General features: G+C 41.4%; 1 protein-coding gene across 3 annotated transcripts in view; it reads left to right on the plus strand.

Annotated features, from left to right (window-relative positions):
* ryk (receptor like tyrosine kinase) overlaps positions 1-18,193 on the plus strand; it is a 40,033-nt gene extending 21,840 nt beyond the window's left edge. For 2 of the 3 annotated variants that reach the window (XM_069704044.1, XM_069704045.1), the window contains exons 8-16: positions 212-295; positions 4,128-4,253; positions 7,773-7,859; positions 9,144-9,213; positions 10,486-10,618; positions 12,649-12,758; positions 12,902-13,061; positions 15,004-15,140; positions 16,910-18,193. In XM_069704044.1, the coding sequence (XP_069560145.1) occupies positions 212-295; positions 4,128-4,253; positions 7,773-7,859; positions 9,144-9,213; positions 10,486-10,618; positions 12,649-12,758; positions 12,902-13,061; positions 15,004-15,140; positions 16,910-17,021 (1,019 nt within the window). In that variant the 3' untranslated portion in view covers positions 17,022-18,193. The remainder of the gene's footprint in view (positions 1-211; positions 296-4,127; positions 4,254-7,772; positions 7,860-9,143; positions 9,214-10,485; positions 10,619-12,648; positions 12,759-12,901; positions 13,062-15,003; positions 15,141-16,909) is intronic. The other variant, XM_069704046.1, reaches the window with a different exon arrangement.
* Positions 18,194-20,997: the final 2,804 nt, after the last annotated feature.

A 20,997-nucleotide genomic window follows, 5' to 3' on the forward strand; every position in this document is an offset into this window, starting at 1 on the left:
TTGGTCTAATGTGTCACTGAATGTGATTGTTTGAACCGCCATCCGACTCTCAAGCATGCCTGTGTTTTGTGTACGAGCTGAAAAGTTGCAGTAAGAGTTCGACATCCTTTCATTCATTCAGGTCATGTTGTGACTAGTGTGCACTTTCCATTAAACCACCTCTTTCTCACTTTCTCCCACCCTCCACTCCCCACCTGTCTCTGGTCATCAGACAATCACCCTGGTTCTGCACCCATACTCCAGCTTGCTGCCTCCTCCTTCCAAAACCCCGGTGCTCCCCCTCATGAAACCAAAAGTAAGTTCCAGTGAAGCTCTGAGAGACTTCTTAGGTCTCAGTGCTCTTCGGTACGATTTTGTTGTCACACATTAACCACTTCAACCATATTTTATCCATATCTTCTGAAGTTAACACTGCTTGGTCTGAAGTTAACACTGTATCGTTATATTTATCTACCTTCAGTCCCTGCTTGCAGTTAAAGCACTGTGAGCATCAAGACAAAAGTACCTCCTTATAGAAATTCAGGCTTCCTTCCCTCTTGGTGGCTGATTCAAGCCTCAGTATCCCGGCCTACGCTTCTCACCTGCTCTGTACTAACATTCTCTGTCTGTTTGTGTTGTAAATTACACAGATACTTATTTTAGTGTCCACATAAAATTAATATTCAACAATTTTAACTGATGAGTCATTTACATTCTCTGGCAGCAGCTTCCTGGCTGTGAGGATTTGCTGCTGTTCTCCGTTTTAGGTCTTTGTAGACTGAATTTTTAAACAAGTAGAGTAAAGTTGTCACTTTTGGGTCTGAAAACATGAAATTGGCACATTTTATTTTTGTTATTTTATTTTACACACTAACCATAATCATGTTTATTACTCTGTAAAAAGAACTGACAAATGAATCAATGCAGAGTCCCATTTATTGATGGCAGCCCTACTATTACCAGTCTAAGACGAATACAGACGCTGTGTGTTTCAGTTCAGATGTGATCATCAATCATCTTTATAGTTATTGAAAACACTATTTTGATCACATCCTTTACTCCAAATTAGTTTGTGTGACTCAAATCGTTGATAACACTGTTCTTCAGGATATCCTGTCAGAGACCTGCCAACAACTACAGCACAGGATCATTTAGGCTTCTCTGCTGTTGGTTATATTGACCAATAATCACGCAAACTGAGAGAGTACAGAGTTAATATTAAAAGCACCAGGGCATTAATTCATTGAAAAGAAAGAATTAATAATATAAACTAATTCTAAACAAGTATTGATAATGTATATTAAAGGACATTATTATTTCAAAATACAATGCACCAAAAAAATGGTAGAGCTCCTCGCAGCTGGAAGAAGATGAAAACTGATTGTCTGTCAGCTGCCGGAACACCTTCATAAGAGAATTCATTCAGATGCATAACCGTTTGTTTTGGAAACATGTTTTAATTCATAATAAATTAATAATTCCAAAGTCGTCGTATTTTATAAAGTATTGTGTCATTTCAGTTAAGTAAATGGTCTGTACTTGTATAGCGCTTTATCACCTTTTGGTCTCAAAGCGCTTTAACATGGTTTTCCCATTCACCCATTCACACACTAATGAGACAGATCACCATGCAAGGTGCTGCCGGCAGGAGAACATTCACACACCGATGGTACAACATCGGTAGCAACTTAGGGTTCAGTGTCTTGCTCAAGGACACTTAGGCATGTGGACAGGAGGAGCTGGGGATCGAACCACCAACCTTCTGATTAGTGTTCAACCCACTCTACCATGCCTATGCATGCTTACATAGTTTGACTTCTTGTGTACTATAGCATGTACTATGTACAGCTGTGGTGTGGATTATTGTTCTCTGCTGTGTCTCAAAGTTTGTTAATTTACAAGTTCTGTTCAAAATAAAGGGTGCTCATAATTTAACCTCTAGGGGGCAGCATTGTACAACACCGTTCACATGCCACAGTAGAGATTTAAACCTTTTCATCTTTACGCTTACAACACGTCTGCATCTTTTCACTTGGATCTGTTTGAGTCTTTTCATCTCTTTTTTTCAAGTATCATCTTGGAGTTAAAGTGTGATCTGGACCGAACTCTTGCCAGACTGCATAAAAGCAGGATCGTAGCAGTTTTACCTCTGATATACCGAACACTGAAGCATTTAGACCAGCCTAAAACTACAGCTCAGGCTCTCTTCTTAGATTTTGGATCTGCATTATGGTTCACGTAGAGGTTCATCTTCATCTGATTTTGTGGTTCTACTCATTCCTCAGTTAATCTGACATATTCAACTTCTGTTGTTACTAACAGAGGAGCACCCCAAGGTTCTGGGAACTGACCGCCACTCTTTACACTCCATACAAATGATTGTAAAACTGACACATGTCTTTGTTAGGCCCTGAACATGATCCATATTCTTCAGTATTGTTCAGAGAGATTAGTGGAGGTGGTGTAAAATGAATACACTCATTATTAATGAGGCTATGGCTCAGACGGTAGAGTGAGTTGAACACTAATCGGAAGGTTGGTGGTTCAATTCCCAGCTCCTCCTGTCCACATGCCTAAGTGTCCTTGAGCAAGACACTGAACCCTAAGTTGCTCCTGATGTTGTACCATCGGTGTGTGAATGTTCTCCTGATGGCAGCACCTTGCATGGTGATCTGTCTCATTAGTGTGTGAATGGGAAAACCATGTTGAAGCGCTTGGAGACCAAAAGGTGATAAAGCGCTATACAAGTACAGACCATTTACCATTAATGCAAAGAAGACATAAGAAATGTTGTTTGGTCTTCCAGTGGACTCGTGTCCTCCGCTAGTTTCTGTCCACAACACAATAATTTAAGAAGTTTCCCTCTGTAAATATTTGGTTATTTATGTGAAGGCTGCTTTAGCCTGGAGTAAACATGTAGACTATATTTGTAGTAAGGTACAACAACATTTATATTCTTAGTAGACGAAGGTCATTTGGAGCAAACAAGCAGAAGATCCTGTTTGTGTTTTTGCAGTTTATAATACAGTGTTATGCAGTATGGACTCAGTTGTCGGTTCAGCTGTCTCTGTTCAGCTTAAAAATTAGACTGCTGCGTATCTGCTGTAAGACTGAGTCAGATGTTTGAGTGAAGTTTTCTCTGGTGGGTAATATTACATCTAACATTTCTTATATTTTATTGAAGATTATCAGCTTTCAGAAGATTTAGAGTCCCACAAACTCCACTGAACTCTTTGTCTGTCAAACTGTTAAATCAGAGTTCAAAACAGGTTTCAGTGATCCTGTGTGATGAAGCTCTGAATGTGAAAGAGAGAAGTGATGAAACTGATGCACTGCAGTTACATATTTATAATACCCAGTGTAATAGATGTGACAGTATTTGTTTCATCTGCTCGGTTAAATGTTATGTGATTACTATATATGTAAAACAGTGTACTGCTTTAGATCCCAGACAGATTTCGAAAGATTATTTTGACAATAAAGTGAATTTAAATCAAATCGGTTGAAGTGGAAGCTGCTGTTTCCTGAGGGGCAGATTGGCTGAGTGGAGCTCTAGGTGATTCTGTATTTTCTCTCCATTCTCTGGTTTATGTGGAGTTTGTCTGAGCAGCTGTGCACAGTTCAGCAGCAGAAGCAAGAGGTTCAAATGGCTTATCTCTCATCGTTGACATGTTGTGTACACATGCAGTGTTGATAGAAAGAGGTTGTGTTTTTGATGTTCATCTCTGTGCAGACACTGTGGCCAACTTTGTGTACTGTATGTGTGTATGTCCAAACTCCTACCTCAGTCAGCCAGCAGCTAATGGTGTGTGTGTGTGTGTGTGTGTGGGGGGGGTGTAATGTAACAGAAGTGCTGTAATACAGGACTTTGAATGAAGTTGCTTTGATGCAACATGTGTAAATTACTGTCTACGTCCTCCTGACTCAGTTTCCTGTAATTACCAGAATTCTTTGAATTCAAATGAAGAATTTTCATGTTTTAGAAGAAACCTTCCCCCTGAATAAGAAACGGGTCTCTGTCAGAGGTGATTCAAGGCAGAAGCCTCCAGGGTATTCTCTGGTGTTAATCTGGGTTAAAAGACCTGTCAATCACTTTGAAGGAATTTTGTTTAGACTTGGATCATGTTTGTATTTTTCTGTCCTTACAGGTTATCCATCTCTCCGCATAGAGAAGAATGACCTGAGGAGTGTTACTCTGATGGAGGCCAAAGCTAAAGTGAAAGACATAGCGATCTCAAGGGAGAGAGTCACACTACGAGATGTCTTACATGAAGGTATTTACCTCTCGTGCTCTCTTTCCTCTTTTGTCCGTTTCTCTGTTTCTCTAACAGAAACTCCTAACTTACTTTTGTATTCTTCAGGAGAATGTGGACATTACCTCAAGAGTTTCACAGAAAAGTGGAACACAAATTCAGAGAGTGTGATCAGCACTTCTTTGAAGAGCAAAGATCACAGATTGCGTCGTGTGGTGAACATTTCTTCCCCCTGCTTTGTGGAGGAGTCTTCTTTGTATGTGAGATGTGGTTTTAAATGATGGAGAGGTTTTTAGTGGTTGAAATTAATAACATCTCATGTCACATAAAACTTACACAGACATCTTGAGGGTCTATGTTTCTTTTGCGTATTTGCCTTATCTAATTTGTGAGAATTACATTCTAAAGATTGCTCTAAAAATCCATTGGAGAAGTTGAAATTGCTCAGAAGAATGAGACATAATTCATTTTATTTTTAGGATTTTCTTTATTTCCACCAACACAAACATGAAAACGGACAAAGACAAAATTCAAACAATTAAAAAAATTTAGCAGGTTGAGTCAGAATGAAGGTTTACTCAGCAGATCTTCACCAAACAAAGTATTCAGCATAAATAAATGCAAAATAAAAGAAAAAAACTACACATTCAAAATAAACAGAGACATACTTATAGCAATCATATAAAAACAGGTTGGGAATGAATTTAATATTGAAGTTACTAACAGGAGACAGAAGATTGTATATTAACACACTCCTGTTAAAAATCAGTTTTGTACTGAAAGTACGTTACATTTTCAGAACTGAGGAGTGGAGGCTCCCTGACAGCCTGACAGTAGCTATCACAAACTAAATAGAGGAACAGCCAGTAGGACTCAATGATTAAGCCTGTATCCAGTTACTGTAGCTTTTTTAAATAAATGTATTAAATACCCACATTTTTAATGACCACATTCTGCTGAATCCTTTGATTTTCATGTATTTCTTCTCAGCGTGAGCCTGTAAACATTTCTACCGATAATCAAATTATTTAAGTTAAGTAGCCTCCAACTGGGCTCAGCTTTGTCCCCACGCCACATACATCCATTACTCTCTTCTGAAACCCTTACAAGGTTGATATTAAATAGATTTTCTCGCCTGCTGTCGGTTGTGATGTTGCTTCTTATGTTTTGGTACAAAACTGTGGCCTCTCGGGAGACATTACTGTATATATTTATAAACCAGAGGTGGGATTGGCCTAATCCAACAGTAGACTGATCAAACCTTTTTTGTTGCGTCAGCCGAGAGTAACAGCGGGTGGGAAGCTTTTTATTTCATAATAGGCAAGGGGTTATTTTTTACAGAAACTTCATGGGAATAACATTTTTATGTTTTTTTTTTTTAATCCATCCATCAATTGTGTGCTGCTTATCTGGGTCCAGATTGCTTTGATAGGACTTGTTATTGTTATAAACTGTTGGGAAGTACTGAACAATTATGGTATTATAATAATAATACATAATTCAAGGATTTACTTTGGCTGGTATGGAACAGGTATTATATCGCAGGCTGTGTGGTATTAAAAGGTTCTTCAAAGCTCTTAAATTTCACCTGGTAAATCTCGAGTCCTCTCACACCTGTTAGGATTCATGAGCTTAGATATTGACATTTTGAAATTTGTCTAAAGAAAATTCAGATCTAGCAAAGACTCCTGCCTGAAAAGACAAACAGTTCACACAAGACAGACTGGACACAAAGTTGAGGGACAATTGGGGTCAAGTACTTTTTTTTAATTTTTCATTCTTAGATTTTTAAACAACAACAATGAGACACAAAACCTAAAAAGGAAGCAGTGCCCTATGAACACGAGTGTTGTTTATTTTCCCTGCAAAGTATCAGCATGCCTCATCAGATCAGTGTCAATAAAACCCTGCTAAGATCCTCAAATAGCACAAAATTCATTCCTGCTGAGGCACATTACATATCGACAGAGCCCCAGATATTGACGTTTCTAAATATCCGTCTTTGGCTTCGTATCAAAGCCAAACAACTGTTCGGGCTTCAGTTTGGCTCTGTCAGTCGTCTCGCTTTAGACACTGGGGACTTTTGGAGACAATTCAGCATCGTCACGGATTGATGGTACTGAACAAGACTGTACTTCAATTTCTGGAGGTTTGCCCACACTGGGGTTTAGTGTGGGTGCGAATGATGTAATAGTTACACAATGGAGGAAAAAAGTGTGGGTGTTCTGTTTTTAAATGTCACTTAACGGCCTTCAATGGTTTATAGTCACTTCCTCTGTTTAAGCAATGTAACACAGACAGCACTCTGTGTTCAGAGATGTTTTACTTTACAATGTGACTAACTACCAAACAAAAGCTCTAATTGAAGTTGTCAGTCTGGAAAAAATATTCAATCATTTGTTTTAAAGCCAGGCAGTGTTGATTAATCGCTCCACCACTTTGGATCCAGACTGAAATAACTCAACCACTGATTGATGTATTGCCATTAGATTTTGTGCAGACATTCATGGGTCCCAAAAGGGGAATTTCCCTGTTTCAGCATATTGACATTGTCACTGTGAGCATGATAGCATTAGCCCATATCAACCCCAGTGTAGCCTCACACAGATGCCAGCGTGGACAGCCAACGTATGATGTTGCCTTGTGCAGCTAAAGTTGTTTTGATTTCACTTTCATTCCTCTTCTTTCACGTCAGTCGGAAAACATGTCGGAATGTAAATATTGATGCTAGATAATGCAAAGTAGCTACACAGTTCTAAGTACTGAAACTGTTATCATTCTTCTCCACATCTGCAAGAAAACACACTTGCAAATAAATGTGTTTGTGAATCAATTTTACAGCAGTCAGATATATACGTCATGCCCTGCATACAAAATGACTTCTAACATAATATTTATATTTAAAATATGGGAGGTGAAACAACAACTACAAGACTCGCTGTTCAAGGCCGCGTCTCAGAGCGGTGAACTTTGAGTGGAGTTCTGTTTTTGGGAGGCAGCAGGTCCAGACAGGCTCGATTGAGAAGGCGGGAGCAGGAGGGACACTTAAACACTAACCCTGTTGTTATGCTTCATCTCTTTCCTGTTGAAACATATGGCACAGCCAGCCCTGGGGCTCCCGATTTCTTTTCTTTTTTTTTTATCTAAGTTTATGTTGATGGTTTATGTTCTGAAATGGCATTTCACCTCAGAAAAGTCCTGGAGCAACGGGGTGACAGTTTAGACAAAGAAAATGATGAACGTGCTCACTTAGCCTTCACATCGTATGTATTTCAGAGTCATTCTAAGTGATGAAAGGTCCCCTGGGCTCCGCTGAGCTGATCTTCTTTTGGCTTTTGTCTGTGAAACAGAAGCCAAAACTGTCTAAACCCATTTAGAGACAAAGCATTTTAAACGGCAGCATGTCCACTTGTGTCCACGGACCAGCCAGGCGTGGTGGTCAGTGAGTGAAGTGACATTTGGATCTTTGAAAGCGATGCCTCTGGCTTTTTTTACTCTTGCCCTTTTCCTCAGATAAAACCTGTGGTTTGTCTCTGACAGGCACGTTTGGCCGCATCTTCCACGGCGTGCTGCTGGACGAGAAGGACCCCAGTAAGGAGAAGCAGGTCTTTGTGAAGACAGTGAAAGGTACGCACTATAACACACAGTTGTACGCACACTTGGAAAAGTACTGAAAACGTCATTAAGTCAAATGTTGTAGGTTTGTCCCTGCTGTCGATGAGCAACTCATCTGCATTTAAATGCACTCAAGTAACCGGATTACTGCAAATCTTTAGCAGCAGATCGACGAAGGTTTCTTTTTTACGCCCAACTTCTTTTTTAAGCATGACTCAATGGTGTAGTAATACACATCAATACACATCAACACACATCAACACACATCAATAGACAACACTGCTTCCTGATGCAGCACCGGACAGAATGTGTAGCAGTGGAAACCAACTTGCGCCACTTTTTATTACATTTGTTTTAGTCTGACGTTTGGCAGACTTTCGTTAAATCAAAGGATATATCACGTAGTGTGTTTATCGCTGCTATCCAGAAATGTGCCTGGTCAAAGCAGGTTTCTTTTCTCCTGATATACCCCGACTACAGAAACCAAGTTCCTCATTTAAATGTCAGTTCAGAAATCAGCTTACACGAAAAAGCCAACTGTAACTTGGTCACTTAGGTGTATGTAAACTGTCACTGTGTTTTTTTAAGAAGGAAAACTCGAATGCTCAATAAACGTCATCAGGCCTGAAACATAATTGTAACGCCAAAGAAGGTCAACGGGCTCAAACAGAGGTTTTTTTTTATTATTTTGTAATTGAGCCCCGATGATGGTTAACCAAACTGTCTTTTAGAAGTAGTAGGTGCCTCTCTGATGGCTGCAGCAGATGTGCCTATATGGCTTGAATCCAGCAAACCGATATGACAGTAAATGAATCATACGTCTTACTCGTGCTGATGGTTGCATGCCAGTGAAGGGTTCCCGTATGTGGGGCGTTCAGGTTCTTTGTTTGCTGCATGTGTCAGCGTTCTCTGCTAGTTGCCTTCTGACCTCTTCATTCTCTCATGTTTACTCAGGGAGGGGTGCATACCACCCGCCCAACAATATCCTCATGCCAGTTTTGGCTTTGTTAAACTCTTGACTTCCTCCTCATATGCCTTTGGGGAAGCAAACAATACGGCTTTCCATAAGTACCAGACGATGGCAAAGCTGCAATCACAGATTAAAAACTGGCAAAAGTCAGTTTTCCTCTGAAGTTTCCTTTTACAAATGACTGTTGGCAAATGGCGCAATGAAACAGATCAAAATCAAACACCACATGGGATCAGAGAGAAAATGTCTCCTTTCTGTTTCAACTGTCACTCGTCACTCCAGTTTTTTTTTTTTTTTTTTAATGGTATTCTGTTTCTTTTCTTCAGATCATGCCTCCGAGGTGCAGGTGACCATGATGTTGACAGAAAGCTGCAAACTTCGTGGACTTCATCACAGGTGAGTGGAAGAACACGCATCACAGTTTGTTGGGGTTTTGGGGGAGTTCTCCTTCAAATGAATAAAAAAAAGAAAAAACAGTCCCTCCGCAAAATCCTGCAATTGCTGTAATTAAATTAAATCCAAAAACCTGCATATTATTTGCGGGAGCTTGCAATTTTGCAAAATTACCGCAGTCGCTCCACATTAAAGTTAATCGTTCAAACTACTGCCGAAGGCATTATGGCACACAGTAAACCCTCCAAAAAAAAAAAAAAAACTTGGCTTATCAACAACTACAGCTCCTTGTTTACAGTCAGCAAGTCTCTTCAACCTCTCATCTCAACATCCCAAAAACCTCACGGTTGAGAATGAGGCTCCTCGAAAATTAGGATGGTGGAGAATATTACAGGGAGCCTGAGTTGTACTTCATACACCCTTACAGTTGAGAGATTGCACTTTGTTTTTGTGCGTGCAGCATGAGCTCAATTTCAAAAGCATTTTAAGCACTTGTTTCTACTGAAGTTGTAGCATATAATGTGCTCTGTAATGCAGTCACTGTTAGCTGCGACACTTTAATGACTCAGGAATTTTTTTTTTTGTATACTTAAAATTCTGAACTAAAAATGTTTCCAGCTATTTATGTGATGTGCATTTTGCTTATTGTGAAGTCATTAAATATGACTCTTTCTTTATAAGGTATAATTTAGTTTTTTTTTTATAATTTGCCTTTTTTTCTTCCTCGACTTGCAATTTTTGACAATAATGTAATTGTAACGCAAAAAAGTCTCTTAAAACTTTAACAGAAGCTGCTGCAGAGCAGCTTTGATCAGAACAATCACCAAAAAAAAATCAGAGAACGACTAAAAATTAAAAAAACCAAAAACATTCACAAGACGAAGAAAAAATGCTGGCACGCCGACGTGGCGCTCGAGCTCTGCCATGTGACGGTTGTTCGCGTTTTAAACGTGTGGTCTCTGTTTTGATATCGAACTCTGAATTTGTTTTTGATTCCAGCAGCGTTCTTAAAGCAGATTTGACCCGAGACTTACAGCAGCAATGCACCTTCACTGTACTTTCTTTGTGTGGAAAGTATTGTCGTTTTCCCTTTTTCCTCCTTTTGAGGTCAGCGCATTGATAAGATTTTCTCACACTTCCTCTTCTTCATTTTGATGTTCCCCGTTAACGTCTCCGGCCGTCTTCCGAAGACCCTTTTGATATGCTGCGAGCCTCCACACATGTACGCGCGCTGTAAATACGATCTGTCACACGCCGTTTCCTCTCCACCTCTAGAAATCTGCTGCCCATCAGTCATGTGTGCACAGAGGAGGGGGAGAAGCCCATGGTGCTGCTGCCTTTCATGGCTTGGGGGAATCTCAAGCTGTTCCTGCGGCAGTGCAAGCTGGCAGAAGCCAACAACCCACAGGTGAGGCTTCATCTCAGGATACTTCTTCTGGAGCTTTCAGCTACTTGTTATACCATTAAGATAAATGCACCGATTCAACTCGTGTGGCATTGAGACATTTATTAAGCTATTACAATAAATCCCCTCAACTTGGAAGAAAAGACAGATTCCACCTGAAAGGAGGTTTTGTGTGTTTGCGGCGATCACCGCTAAGTAACACCTGCAGTGTTTACACTGTTATTAGAAGGACTGTTGATATAGTCATGAAGCCGGTGCTCAGGGCTGAGATTTTTATTCACCACGTAAAAGACAATCAGGCTTTTGTACAGGTTAACCCCGGGGAGTCTTTGAAGTGCTTGGCAAAGCCACAGCGCAGATCCAACCAATCAATCAGCTCCACACCACAGATGTAGCAAAACACTCGCAACCACAAGACGAAGCTTGCCATCCATTTGCATTCATCAAAACCCCTTTGTAAAGTTTCAGGTAACACACCAGCACCTTCCTTCCCGACAGTTTCATTATGTACTTTTGGCAGTAAAAGGTGACAGAGACACAGTCATTAAGTTGTGCCGTTGCAGTAAACACGGGGCCATAAATCAGCAGTGTATGGGAGCAGGGGAGATAACGCACTAGTGAGTGAACACAACACTGCAGTGTGGAAGCCGTTGTGAAAGTGAACATCTGGTTTGGAAGGTGCAACCGTGAGGAGAGAGAAGTGTTGAGCGTCGACCTTTTCCACAGTTGTCACTCTTCCAGCGACGGCTGACGGTTACACACAGCTCGCTGTTGTTTGAGTGGTTTACTTCATATGTTCTTATCTGTTTTCACTGTTGCGTTAGACCTTGTTTTCCTATGTTGTGGAGTAATTCATTTCAGTTGTCAGCAACCAAAACATTGTGTGTCTGAGCCAGCGATTGTTCTGACTGAATTGGATCAGACACAAAAACTTATAAATACCCACATTAATATATGCCGCTGTCACTTCAGAAGCTCTTCAGAAGGATATTTTCAGCTTTACAGGATGTTTATTTACATCATAGGAGCTGCCGCACTTTGTTAACAGTCAGGGATCTTTTCTGTGCGCACTGCCGAGGATTTTCTCCGGCACTCCTGCTGGCCGAGCTATTGTCTGGAAGACCTTCAGAAGCTCCACGCGCAAAGCAAACAACTTTCTTTAATGTCAGACTCGCTCCAACCTGTGAGGAAGGGACTTCGTGCGTCAGATCCTCCTTGTGTTGTGTACAAAGTTATGAAGCAATATTCATAATGTGATCGTACATTTCAAAACTAACGTAATCTGTGGTTTTGCTACAGCGGACCAAAGAGAGAGGGTGTACGGCCATGTTTGCAGCTCACAGCGGCGCTCGGCATGCTAACATCCTGATGTTCACCACGTTTGAGTTAGTTTAGCATGTTGGTGGGAAAAAAAAGCTTCAGCATGCCAGAGCATGTGCTAAACAGCGTAACTCAGTAGCTGCTGGTACTTGAAGACAAGTTGAAGGGTCTCCACAGTTATTGCAGTTCATCCTGAGGGGGACATGTTGTCTGTACCAAGTTTCATGGAAGTCCAGTAAAACCAAAGAACCTGCTGGAGGGCCAACAAACCAAACATTGCCTTTTCTAGAGCGATGCTGCAAACATGTATTTCATTTGTATTTTTATTCAATAAAGTTTTGGATATTGTTTATTCTTATTAGCATTCTGATAATTATGCACCCCGACTACCTTTAAAAGGTGTTTTATGTTCTTAAGCGAACCCCTTTCCCGGGCACCAGAGTCTTGTTTTTCAGCTGATGAGCCTTACTCTTGTATCTAAAGACCAAAGTAATCTATAGAGTATGTAACGCCCATCTATGACCTGCAGTAGACTGTGTCCCAATTCTGAGGAAACCAGAACAATTTGACACGGAACACCAATTTCACCACCGTAAAGTTCACGTGAGAGCTGTGCTCTCCTGTCACCGCTCCCTCCTCTCTTTTATTTCCTTTCTCTCAAATGCACATTGCCCCCTCTCACCTCTCCCCCCCCCCCCCCCATTTCCTTTCAGGCGATCTCGCAACAAGACCTGGTTTACATGGCCATCCAGATTGCATGTGGAATGAGCTACCTGGCTCGTAGGGAGGTCATCCACAAAGACCTCGCTGCTCGGAACTGCGTGTAAGTGTCCCCGTTCGTCTCCGAGCTGCCGTCGGTCTGTCCTCAGCTGTCCCCTGCAGCTTTCACAAGATTTGGTTTGGAATTTAATTACTATGAAAAATAAAGACGCCGACTTTGCTCTTTTGTCCCCCCCCCACCGACAGCATTGACGACAACATGCAGGTGAAGATTACAGACAATGCCCTTGCTCGAGATCTTTTTCCCATGGATTACCACTGTCTGGGGGACAATGAGAACCGGCCCGTCCGCTGGATGGCCCTTGAAAGCTTGCTCAACAACGACTTTTCTAGTGCAAGTGACGTGGTAAGAACGACAGAACCACATACACGGTTTATTTCTTGCAGCTTAAAGGGGTTTATCTCTGCAGGAAAGATGGCCTTTTCATCAAACTGGGCTCGCTGTGCAGTGCCGAGTGTGTTTTTGGGGCTCATGAAACATTTCTTCAGGGTAATAAGTCTCCCGTGTCCAAAGCTTTGGCACAACGTGACACATGCTGGTGCCTGACTCAGCTGGCGCAGCCTCTTAATTCTTCCTCGTTGTAGTCTGGCTCACAGAAGTAGTCCCAAATGTCTGATTCCAGCATTACAAAATAAAAACAGTATTATTCCAGATGTACAGGAACATCCCTCTGCCATGGTCATCAAGTGGTTGTCAGTTATGAGTAGACAACATGGCGGGCAGGCTCTTTTCATTTTGCAGAGTGGAGGTGTTTCTCTTTTAATCTGACTCTCTGTGGAGGCTGCATACACAAAAGAATCTAGTAACATCACTGGAGCTGTCAAAAAAAATCATGTCATCTTTCAGACTTTTGTCTGCAAATGAGCGAGGAGCTCTCAGTGCAGGCAACATGGAGGGAAGTTGAACATTTGCATGTAGTGCCCATATTCTAATGAAAGAAAGCTTGTTGAAAATCAGCAAAGTTTCCATTTAACCAGGTGACCGTGTATCTGTGGGGTAATGACCACTAAAGAAGAACTAAAGTCACTTTTCCTGTCGCTAGTGAGATATTAATAGATATTATATTTTCAGGAGACAAGAGGAGGCGAATCAGGAAATAGCACCGATTGTATTCAAGCCATTCTGAGACACTCGGTCGAGGTGTCAAAGGGAAGGGAGGTCCAGCGTTGAGCGCCGTGTGTCTCTGCCTCTGCCCTCTTTCCTGTCTCAGGATAGCAGAGCGGGCGGAGACACTCGGGAAGCTGAACAGATCCTCAAAGACGGCACTCGGACACCAGCCAGATGTCCACCCTACCCCCCCGCATTCCTCTTACGGTCCAGCCGCTTCATGGCAATCACGGCACACATAGTCTGAACACGGGCCTGCCGTTAGGAGCCGGCTCAGCTCTCGGGGAAGTCCGGACAAGTAGCTGGAGCCGCGCGGCATCACCGTTACGCCGTTTATGTCGGTGGTTACGCACACGGAGACGGAGCGCGACAGGAAGACGGTTACTGTTGGCATGTTTAGGCTTCGTTGGGAATGTTGGCAGCGGCCTGATGTGGGAACAGGGTGGGTTACTGTACAACACGTTTTTCCTCCCAGAAGCCCTCCAGTCACCTTGACCTCTGGTTTTAATCACTCCCTGCACTTCCTTTTTAAAGGCCGGTGTCACCTCGATGAAGCCGATGGCCCACCAACACAACACAACACAAACTCGGAGCATCCGGTGCATTCTGTGAGAGTCAGGGTCAGGTTAGCAAGAGCTGCCAGTTTTACTTTAGATAAGAACCAGCACAACTCCCAACATCACAAATAACACTCACGGGGACAAAAACCTACTGTTAGCATTTTGATTTTTGGGAATGACCTTATTTATAGGTTAATAATGAGAGTAACACTTCATCACACAAATAGGGAAATGGTTGTTTTCATCTGTTTTCTCCTCACAGGTCACAGTGAACAGAAACAAGGACATGGGAGCTTGAACCTAGTTTCCCCCAACATAACGACCACCCTGCTGTTTATACTCTCAGTATCTCAACAGAAACATGCAGCAGTGATTTATACTCCAAATCATTTTTTGGACATAATTTCCTTGCATTGTTCACATGGGAACGTTGTGTATTTGAAAGCTGGTGGGCACCGCTGGTTTCCCAAAGTCTGGGTAGAAATGCTGCTCATGTTTATCCTGTTTAAAGAGCACATGTTAAAGAAAACAGCTTGTGGTGATCATTGTTACAATATGTTGTATGAACATGAATGTTAAACAGTAGGTCTCGGTGTTTGTGGTGCGCTGTGTGTTCCCAGTGGGCCTTCGGAGTGACGCTGTGGGAGCTGATGACTCTGGGTCAGACGCCCTACGTCGACATCGACCCGTTCGAGATGTCTGCTTACCTGAAGGATGGGTACAGAATAGCACAACCTATCAACTGTCCAGATGAACTGTGAGTTGATTTTCACACACATAATTTACTGAGATCTCAAATAAAGGCTACTAAATTCGTGTTCCTTCCAAAAGTTTGCACATTTTTTTTGCACCCGTTATGCGGGGGATTTACTAAAAGTAATTGCTTCATTGAAATCAGGTGCAAATCGCTGTTTTTAAATGAGGGGTTTGTGTGTTAAAGTGATTCCAGCAGTGGAAAACAGAACGACTGCAAAAGGAAAAGGAAATCTGATCCCATTGAATTCATAAATAACCTTTAAATATAACAAGAACAAAACGCTATAGAGGAGATTACCAGCGAGGAAGTCGATGCCGTAGGAAAAACAAAAAGGCGAAAAAAAAAGTCTTATAATAAAACTGGAGGGACGGTGGATGAGATCCTCCAACAAACAGCGATCAGCAGGTCCAGATCTTTCTGTGATGAGCAGGTGACTTTTCATTCAGTGCCTCGATAGTGTTCGTGAACCTGATGAAGCTCCCTGTGAATTCTGCGGGACACATTCAGGACCTGTGACAGCTCACCTGAATAACGGGACTGGGGGGGATATCCAAGCAGAGATACGCTGGAACGACCCAGAGGCAAAATGCTGAGTCGTTTTGACATTGCTGGTATTTCGTGGCTCCTCCTTGTTGATGGCTGTCAATCATCATTCAGTTCATTCAATAACTCAGAAATGTCATCGCTGGACAAACGATATGTCTGAATACAATTTTTGCCTCTGGCATCTCAGAAATGCTTCCACGGGTGTAAAAACACGTTCTCTACGTATTCTTTGCTTTCCTGCGTTTCCTTCTCATCACAATAACAGCAACAGTCTCCTCGTGCACATCTGATTAATACTAATATTTGTAATGGAGGTTTTTTACAGCTCATAGCAGACCTGCAGTGTTCGGCCCATCTGGCGGATTAGTTTGTGACGTATTGATTGACTAAAACCAGCGAGTAAAGTCTCGTGCTGATGATACACAGCTGTACGTCCCAGTAAACCCTGTTTGTCTGTCGACCATCAAAGACGACCTGCATGTCTGCTCACTCACATCTATTCAATTTAAAATACTTTAGAATCTTTGTCAATCTGTACAAACAAACTCAGGCCTTTCCTCCCTTTTCCAAAACAATCTGTGGTATTTGACTGTAACCTCGATGTAACAGCAAGGCTTAAGTAGTACAACTAAGATGAGTGATCAGTGAGAGTAAATCTATCATATATGTTAAAATTACTGCAGTAAAAAACGAAGAAAAGAGATAACTTCACTCCCCTTTTAATGTCTTTTCTGTAGCTAATACATATAAATATTGCATTGTCCTAATACGCTGATGACACATGCTTTGGACCCACTTTTCATTTTAATAGATCAAAAACGGTTGTTTTTTTTCTATTCTAATTAGAGTACGTGATTCTTGGAAGAAAAGGAAAACAGAAACTGATCGGCTGAGATCTGTTAAATGAGGGAACACGGTTTACGTGGAAGTACAATAAGTGTTGAGGGGACGGCTTCCTTTTCCAAAATATTAGAAGTTGTAACAATTAAAGGCATGCTCTGAATAAAACAAATGATCATATCTCTCTCATTTATATCAGCTGTGCACAGCTGTCCAATCCAGCGTGGACTGAATAAACATATGGAGTGTAAACCAGATGAATACAATGCCCTCAGTATGAAGCCAGTTTTTGTCTCACACACACACACACAGAGAGAAAACATCTTGGATTTCCTGTGGATGGATATTTGATCTCTGTCCGTCTCTTGTGTCCTGTGCTGCAGGTTTGCAGTGATGGCGTGCTGCTGGGCTCTGGACCCGGAGGAGAGGCCCAAGTTTCAGCAGCTTGTTCAGTGTCTCACAGAGTTCCACGCAGCGTTGGGCGCCTACGTGTGAAAAACAAAGCTTTTTCTTTTTTCCTTCTTTTTTTTTTTTCCTCCCAAAGCAGCAAGACTAAAGGCTGGCGGACGATGTTCATAAGGAATACATGTTTTGACATTTGTGCCTTATCAGACTTCAAGCGCAGACTCAAAGCCTGATGATTTTATTTTGTACAGCTCTTTTGGAGTTTTTATATAGTTGAATTACCTTTTTACAACATAGCAAAGTAAAAGGACTCTTTGTTGAGTATTGTTTTCGTGTGCTTTGAAAGCACCTTGAAGGGGCAATAACAGTTCTGTCCTCCCACCAAGAGGACCGGCACAATGGAGAGACGTCCTCATCCGCGCAACACATCGACATTTACGGACATTAATGTGCCATCGAACAATTTTTTTTTTTTTTTTAAAGAACAGTATTTTCTACAGTTTTGTAACGTAGCGTAAATTGTAGATTTGTTTTGGATGAGAGTAACTCTACAGCAGAAAGATTTAGGTACCAACGTAGACTTAAGGGCTTCATATGTACAGGATCCAGCGTGTAACCATCCTCTCAGACATTCGCTGTGCTGTGGTGAGCTCACGCTTGGTACGAGTGGCAGCTTGGAAACCAGATTTGTCGAGATGATTCCCGAGACCTCTTCACGCGGCGCACTGTTTCCTCTGGACGACAATAATAACTGCGCCACAGATGAGTTTCCTTTCCGGCGAAATAACCGTGCCAACACTCAACGGAGATGTCACGCCCTGGTTTTTATGTTTGCAGAGTGGATCAGCCGTGCGGACGCCGCAGCTCGAACATGACCAGCACTGCAAAGCTACCTGTAAACCAGTTGTTTGGTTTTTTTTAAATGACATCTGGTTTGAATTTTGTACACCATTATAATTGAATGCCACAGACTTCTTCTTCTTCTTTTGTACATTTTATTTCCACGATCACAACCTCCCCAAATCCCCTTTTTTTTTTTTTTTTTATAAGCTTGATTGTTCTGCGTCAGAACACCTCACAAGCCTTTTCTGTTGTGAGTAATAATCACTGTGAACACACGACTTCCAACCAGCTTGGTCTATAATGGTATTCTTACACCTTTAAACATCTTTGTGATGTGTCTTTATGGTCACTGCATGTTGAAATAAGGTTGTAAACTGCTTCCCCAATATCCACAAATTAAATGGGATCTTTTGAATATAGCAGGCCGACTTCATCTGTTGTTGTTTTTTTCTCTCTCATCAGAAGCATCCAGTGTATCAGTTTAATGTTTTTGTACCACAAAAGCCACAGCAGAAGTCAAGTGTTTGGTAAAAGAAATGTTTTTCTTTTTATTCTGTGGAGCTTCAGACCGCATTGAAGCCTTTGCGGTTACATGCCCGCTGCACTGTGGCTCGCAGGGGGAAAAAGCCCAACGAGTAAAAGGTATTTAGCTGCAGTAAATAATGCTCGAGTGTCTGCTTTATCAAATAAGCTTCTATGTGGATGTAACACAAGTCGGCTGTTGTGGATTCTTAATTTTCATTGTTTTATTTGAGCTGCTTTTGTTGTGCTTCTTTAGCTTCAGGCTAAAGCTGATGTCACATAAACACTGCACTTCTTCACCATGTCATAATGGAAAGTTGTGTAAAATCGAATGTGTTCCGAATCCTTAAATCCCTCGCTTCACAAAGTCCTCGTCCTTATATGCTATCAATTATATCTGTGGCCCCACAGATATAATTGATAGCATATATATTGGCCACAGATATAATTGATAGCATACAAGGACGCTGTTGTTGCAGGGCTGCTGCAAAAACAAATGACGCTTAAAAACACTTCAATACTGACAAAAATGCATTTATTTTAAACCTGTAGGCGGTGGCTTTTGTTTCTGTGTATAACCAGCTCTACGTCAGAGATGTGAAGTCACATTTCCACACAGGTTCCAGTAGAGCCTGTAGACGACATCCGGCTTCAGTTCGTCACCGTCTGAGGAGGCCGTGTCAGTTCTGCACAGTTTTTCTACAGTTTCCTCACCAGCAGCAGCAGCAGTCATCGTAGACAGCATTGCAATGCAGCTGCACGACATGTTGAGTAAGTGGACATTGTCATTACCAGACTGCTGTCACAATCCTTCAGGGTTTACTCAGGTTCAAATTTGAAAGGAAAACCCAGGTTTGAGGGGGCTTCTCTGTATTATTCAACGAGTTGCTCTACGAACTCGTTTCTTGGAACATGTCCCTGTTTGTAGAATCATTTACCACAGAGCCTCCAGCTTTGATGTTGCCTAAGATGACTCGTTTCTTCAACTACCTTTGTCATTGTCCTCAGTTTCCTCAGAGTTTAGGTGCTTTTTCTTTATTTCTTTTTTTTTATCCGGCGTTTCTATTATTTTGTCCACCCCTCTTTTTTCCCATAGTCATGTGACTCTGACTGGAACACCTCTTGTTGTCAGCGTTGTTGGTTGAGTCATGATGCCTTAGTAAAATACTTGAACCAAAGTTCAACTCTCATATCTGTGTCGCTTAGCAACACCTTTATTTGACCAGTGAGTTTGTTCTGCATTATGCAGAAGGTCATTAATTCACAGGCAGAGTTTTCTGTGAAATCCACATTAATAATGTCTTATCGATACTTTTATAAGGCATAATAACTGTCTTGTACTGTCTTCAGGACTGACTCAAGGCCTCAAGTCCAATGTTCAAATCATTAATGTCCCACACTGGAGTAGAAATAGAAGCACAGTCCTGTGGAGACAATATTGATTCAACCGAGTTACGGACCTCTTGGTTTATTTTGTCTCGTTGGTAGTTTTTGACTGCATTGTAGACACCATAAACAGCAGAATATCTTCTGTAATAGCAATATGTACTAACTTTATGTGAAGCACACAATGAGCTGTAAGTAACAAGACTTTTCAGCCCCTACAGATTGGGAAATATGTATATACAATATAAAAAAAACACACCTCTAAAGTGTGCTTGCATTATGATTCTTGACCTTTTATATTTTTTATCAGACTTGTAGTCAGGCTTGCTTTGGGTTTAAGATTATTTGATATGTATTTTATGGAAATTTCAGCAATCTGAGAGGAAGGTTCAATAATGGTGGTTCTTTATTGGGGAATTAAAGATAAATTTGACAAATTTGTGCCTCATCTAATGATCAATCCTCAAACACCTGAAGAAATACACAAATATTAAGGGGGTAAACTAAAGTAAATAATAGATGATTATCCATCTGAATTTTAGGAGACCTTTCATGTTGGAAAATAACACGTAGCCTAAAAAAGCTGATAATCGGTTCACTGAAGAAATTAAATCAGAAGAGTCAAATAATAAAAAAAGGTTGTTAGTGGACTAACTGAGTGATCCTCGGGACTCAGCATTCCTTAAATCCTGGCTGTGGCCCAGCTCCAGGGAGAGGAGTTCACAAATAGTTCTGTTCATTCATGTTAGAAAAGTGTTTGGGGATTCTGGGAATTCTTTCAGAGCGAGGCTGAGTCGTTATAGATGACCATCTGGGTTGTTAAACATCACTGAGTAATTATATTTGACCTGATCAATGTAATAACTTTACATAATGATTGCTGTTAAAAAGGCCACTGCTTTATCTATGCGCTTGACTGTCTCCAATCTGTCCGTCTGTCTTAAAAAGCAAGTTTATCCAAGCCCTTAACAGTATACCTCAAATGATTAAAAATAAAAAAAAATATGAATAAATATTTGTACAGCACTTTTAACACCAAAAATGTAGCTCAAAGTGCTCAACATGAATTAAGAAACAAACTACAAACACCCTTTGAATGAGTAAACGCATAGTTGGTATTGTAGGGAAAGACAGGCCTCCAGTATCTACACGGACAGACTCCACGTTCATTGAGCGGCTCCATTCATCAGCTGCAGCTTCTCTCCACTCATTAGCTCGAGGCGGAAACAGCTCGCAGAGCCGCATACCGCAATTAATGAAGCGATCAGCCTGTTGGAGCTGCTGCAGAACAAAATGGGGTTCACTGAAGGGATGA

The sequence above is a fragment of the Brachyistius frenatus genome, unplaced genomic scaffold (genome assembly GCF_029030835.1).
Source record: "Brachyistius frenatus isolate BFR_SWC_R1_liver_20210118 unplaced genomic scaffold, ASM2903083v1 Contig_49, whole genome shotgun sequence".
Classification (NCBI taxonomy): domain Eukaryota; kingdom Metazoa; phylum Chordata; class Actinopteri; family Embiotocidae; genus Brachyistius; species Brachyistius frenatus.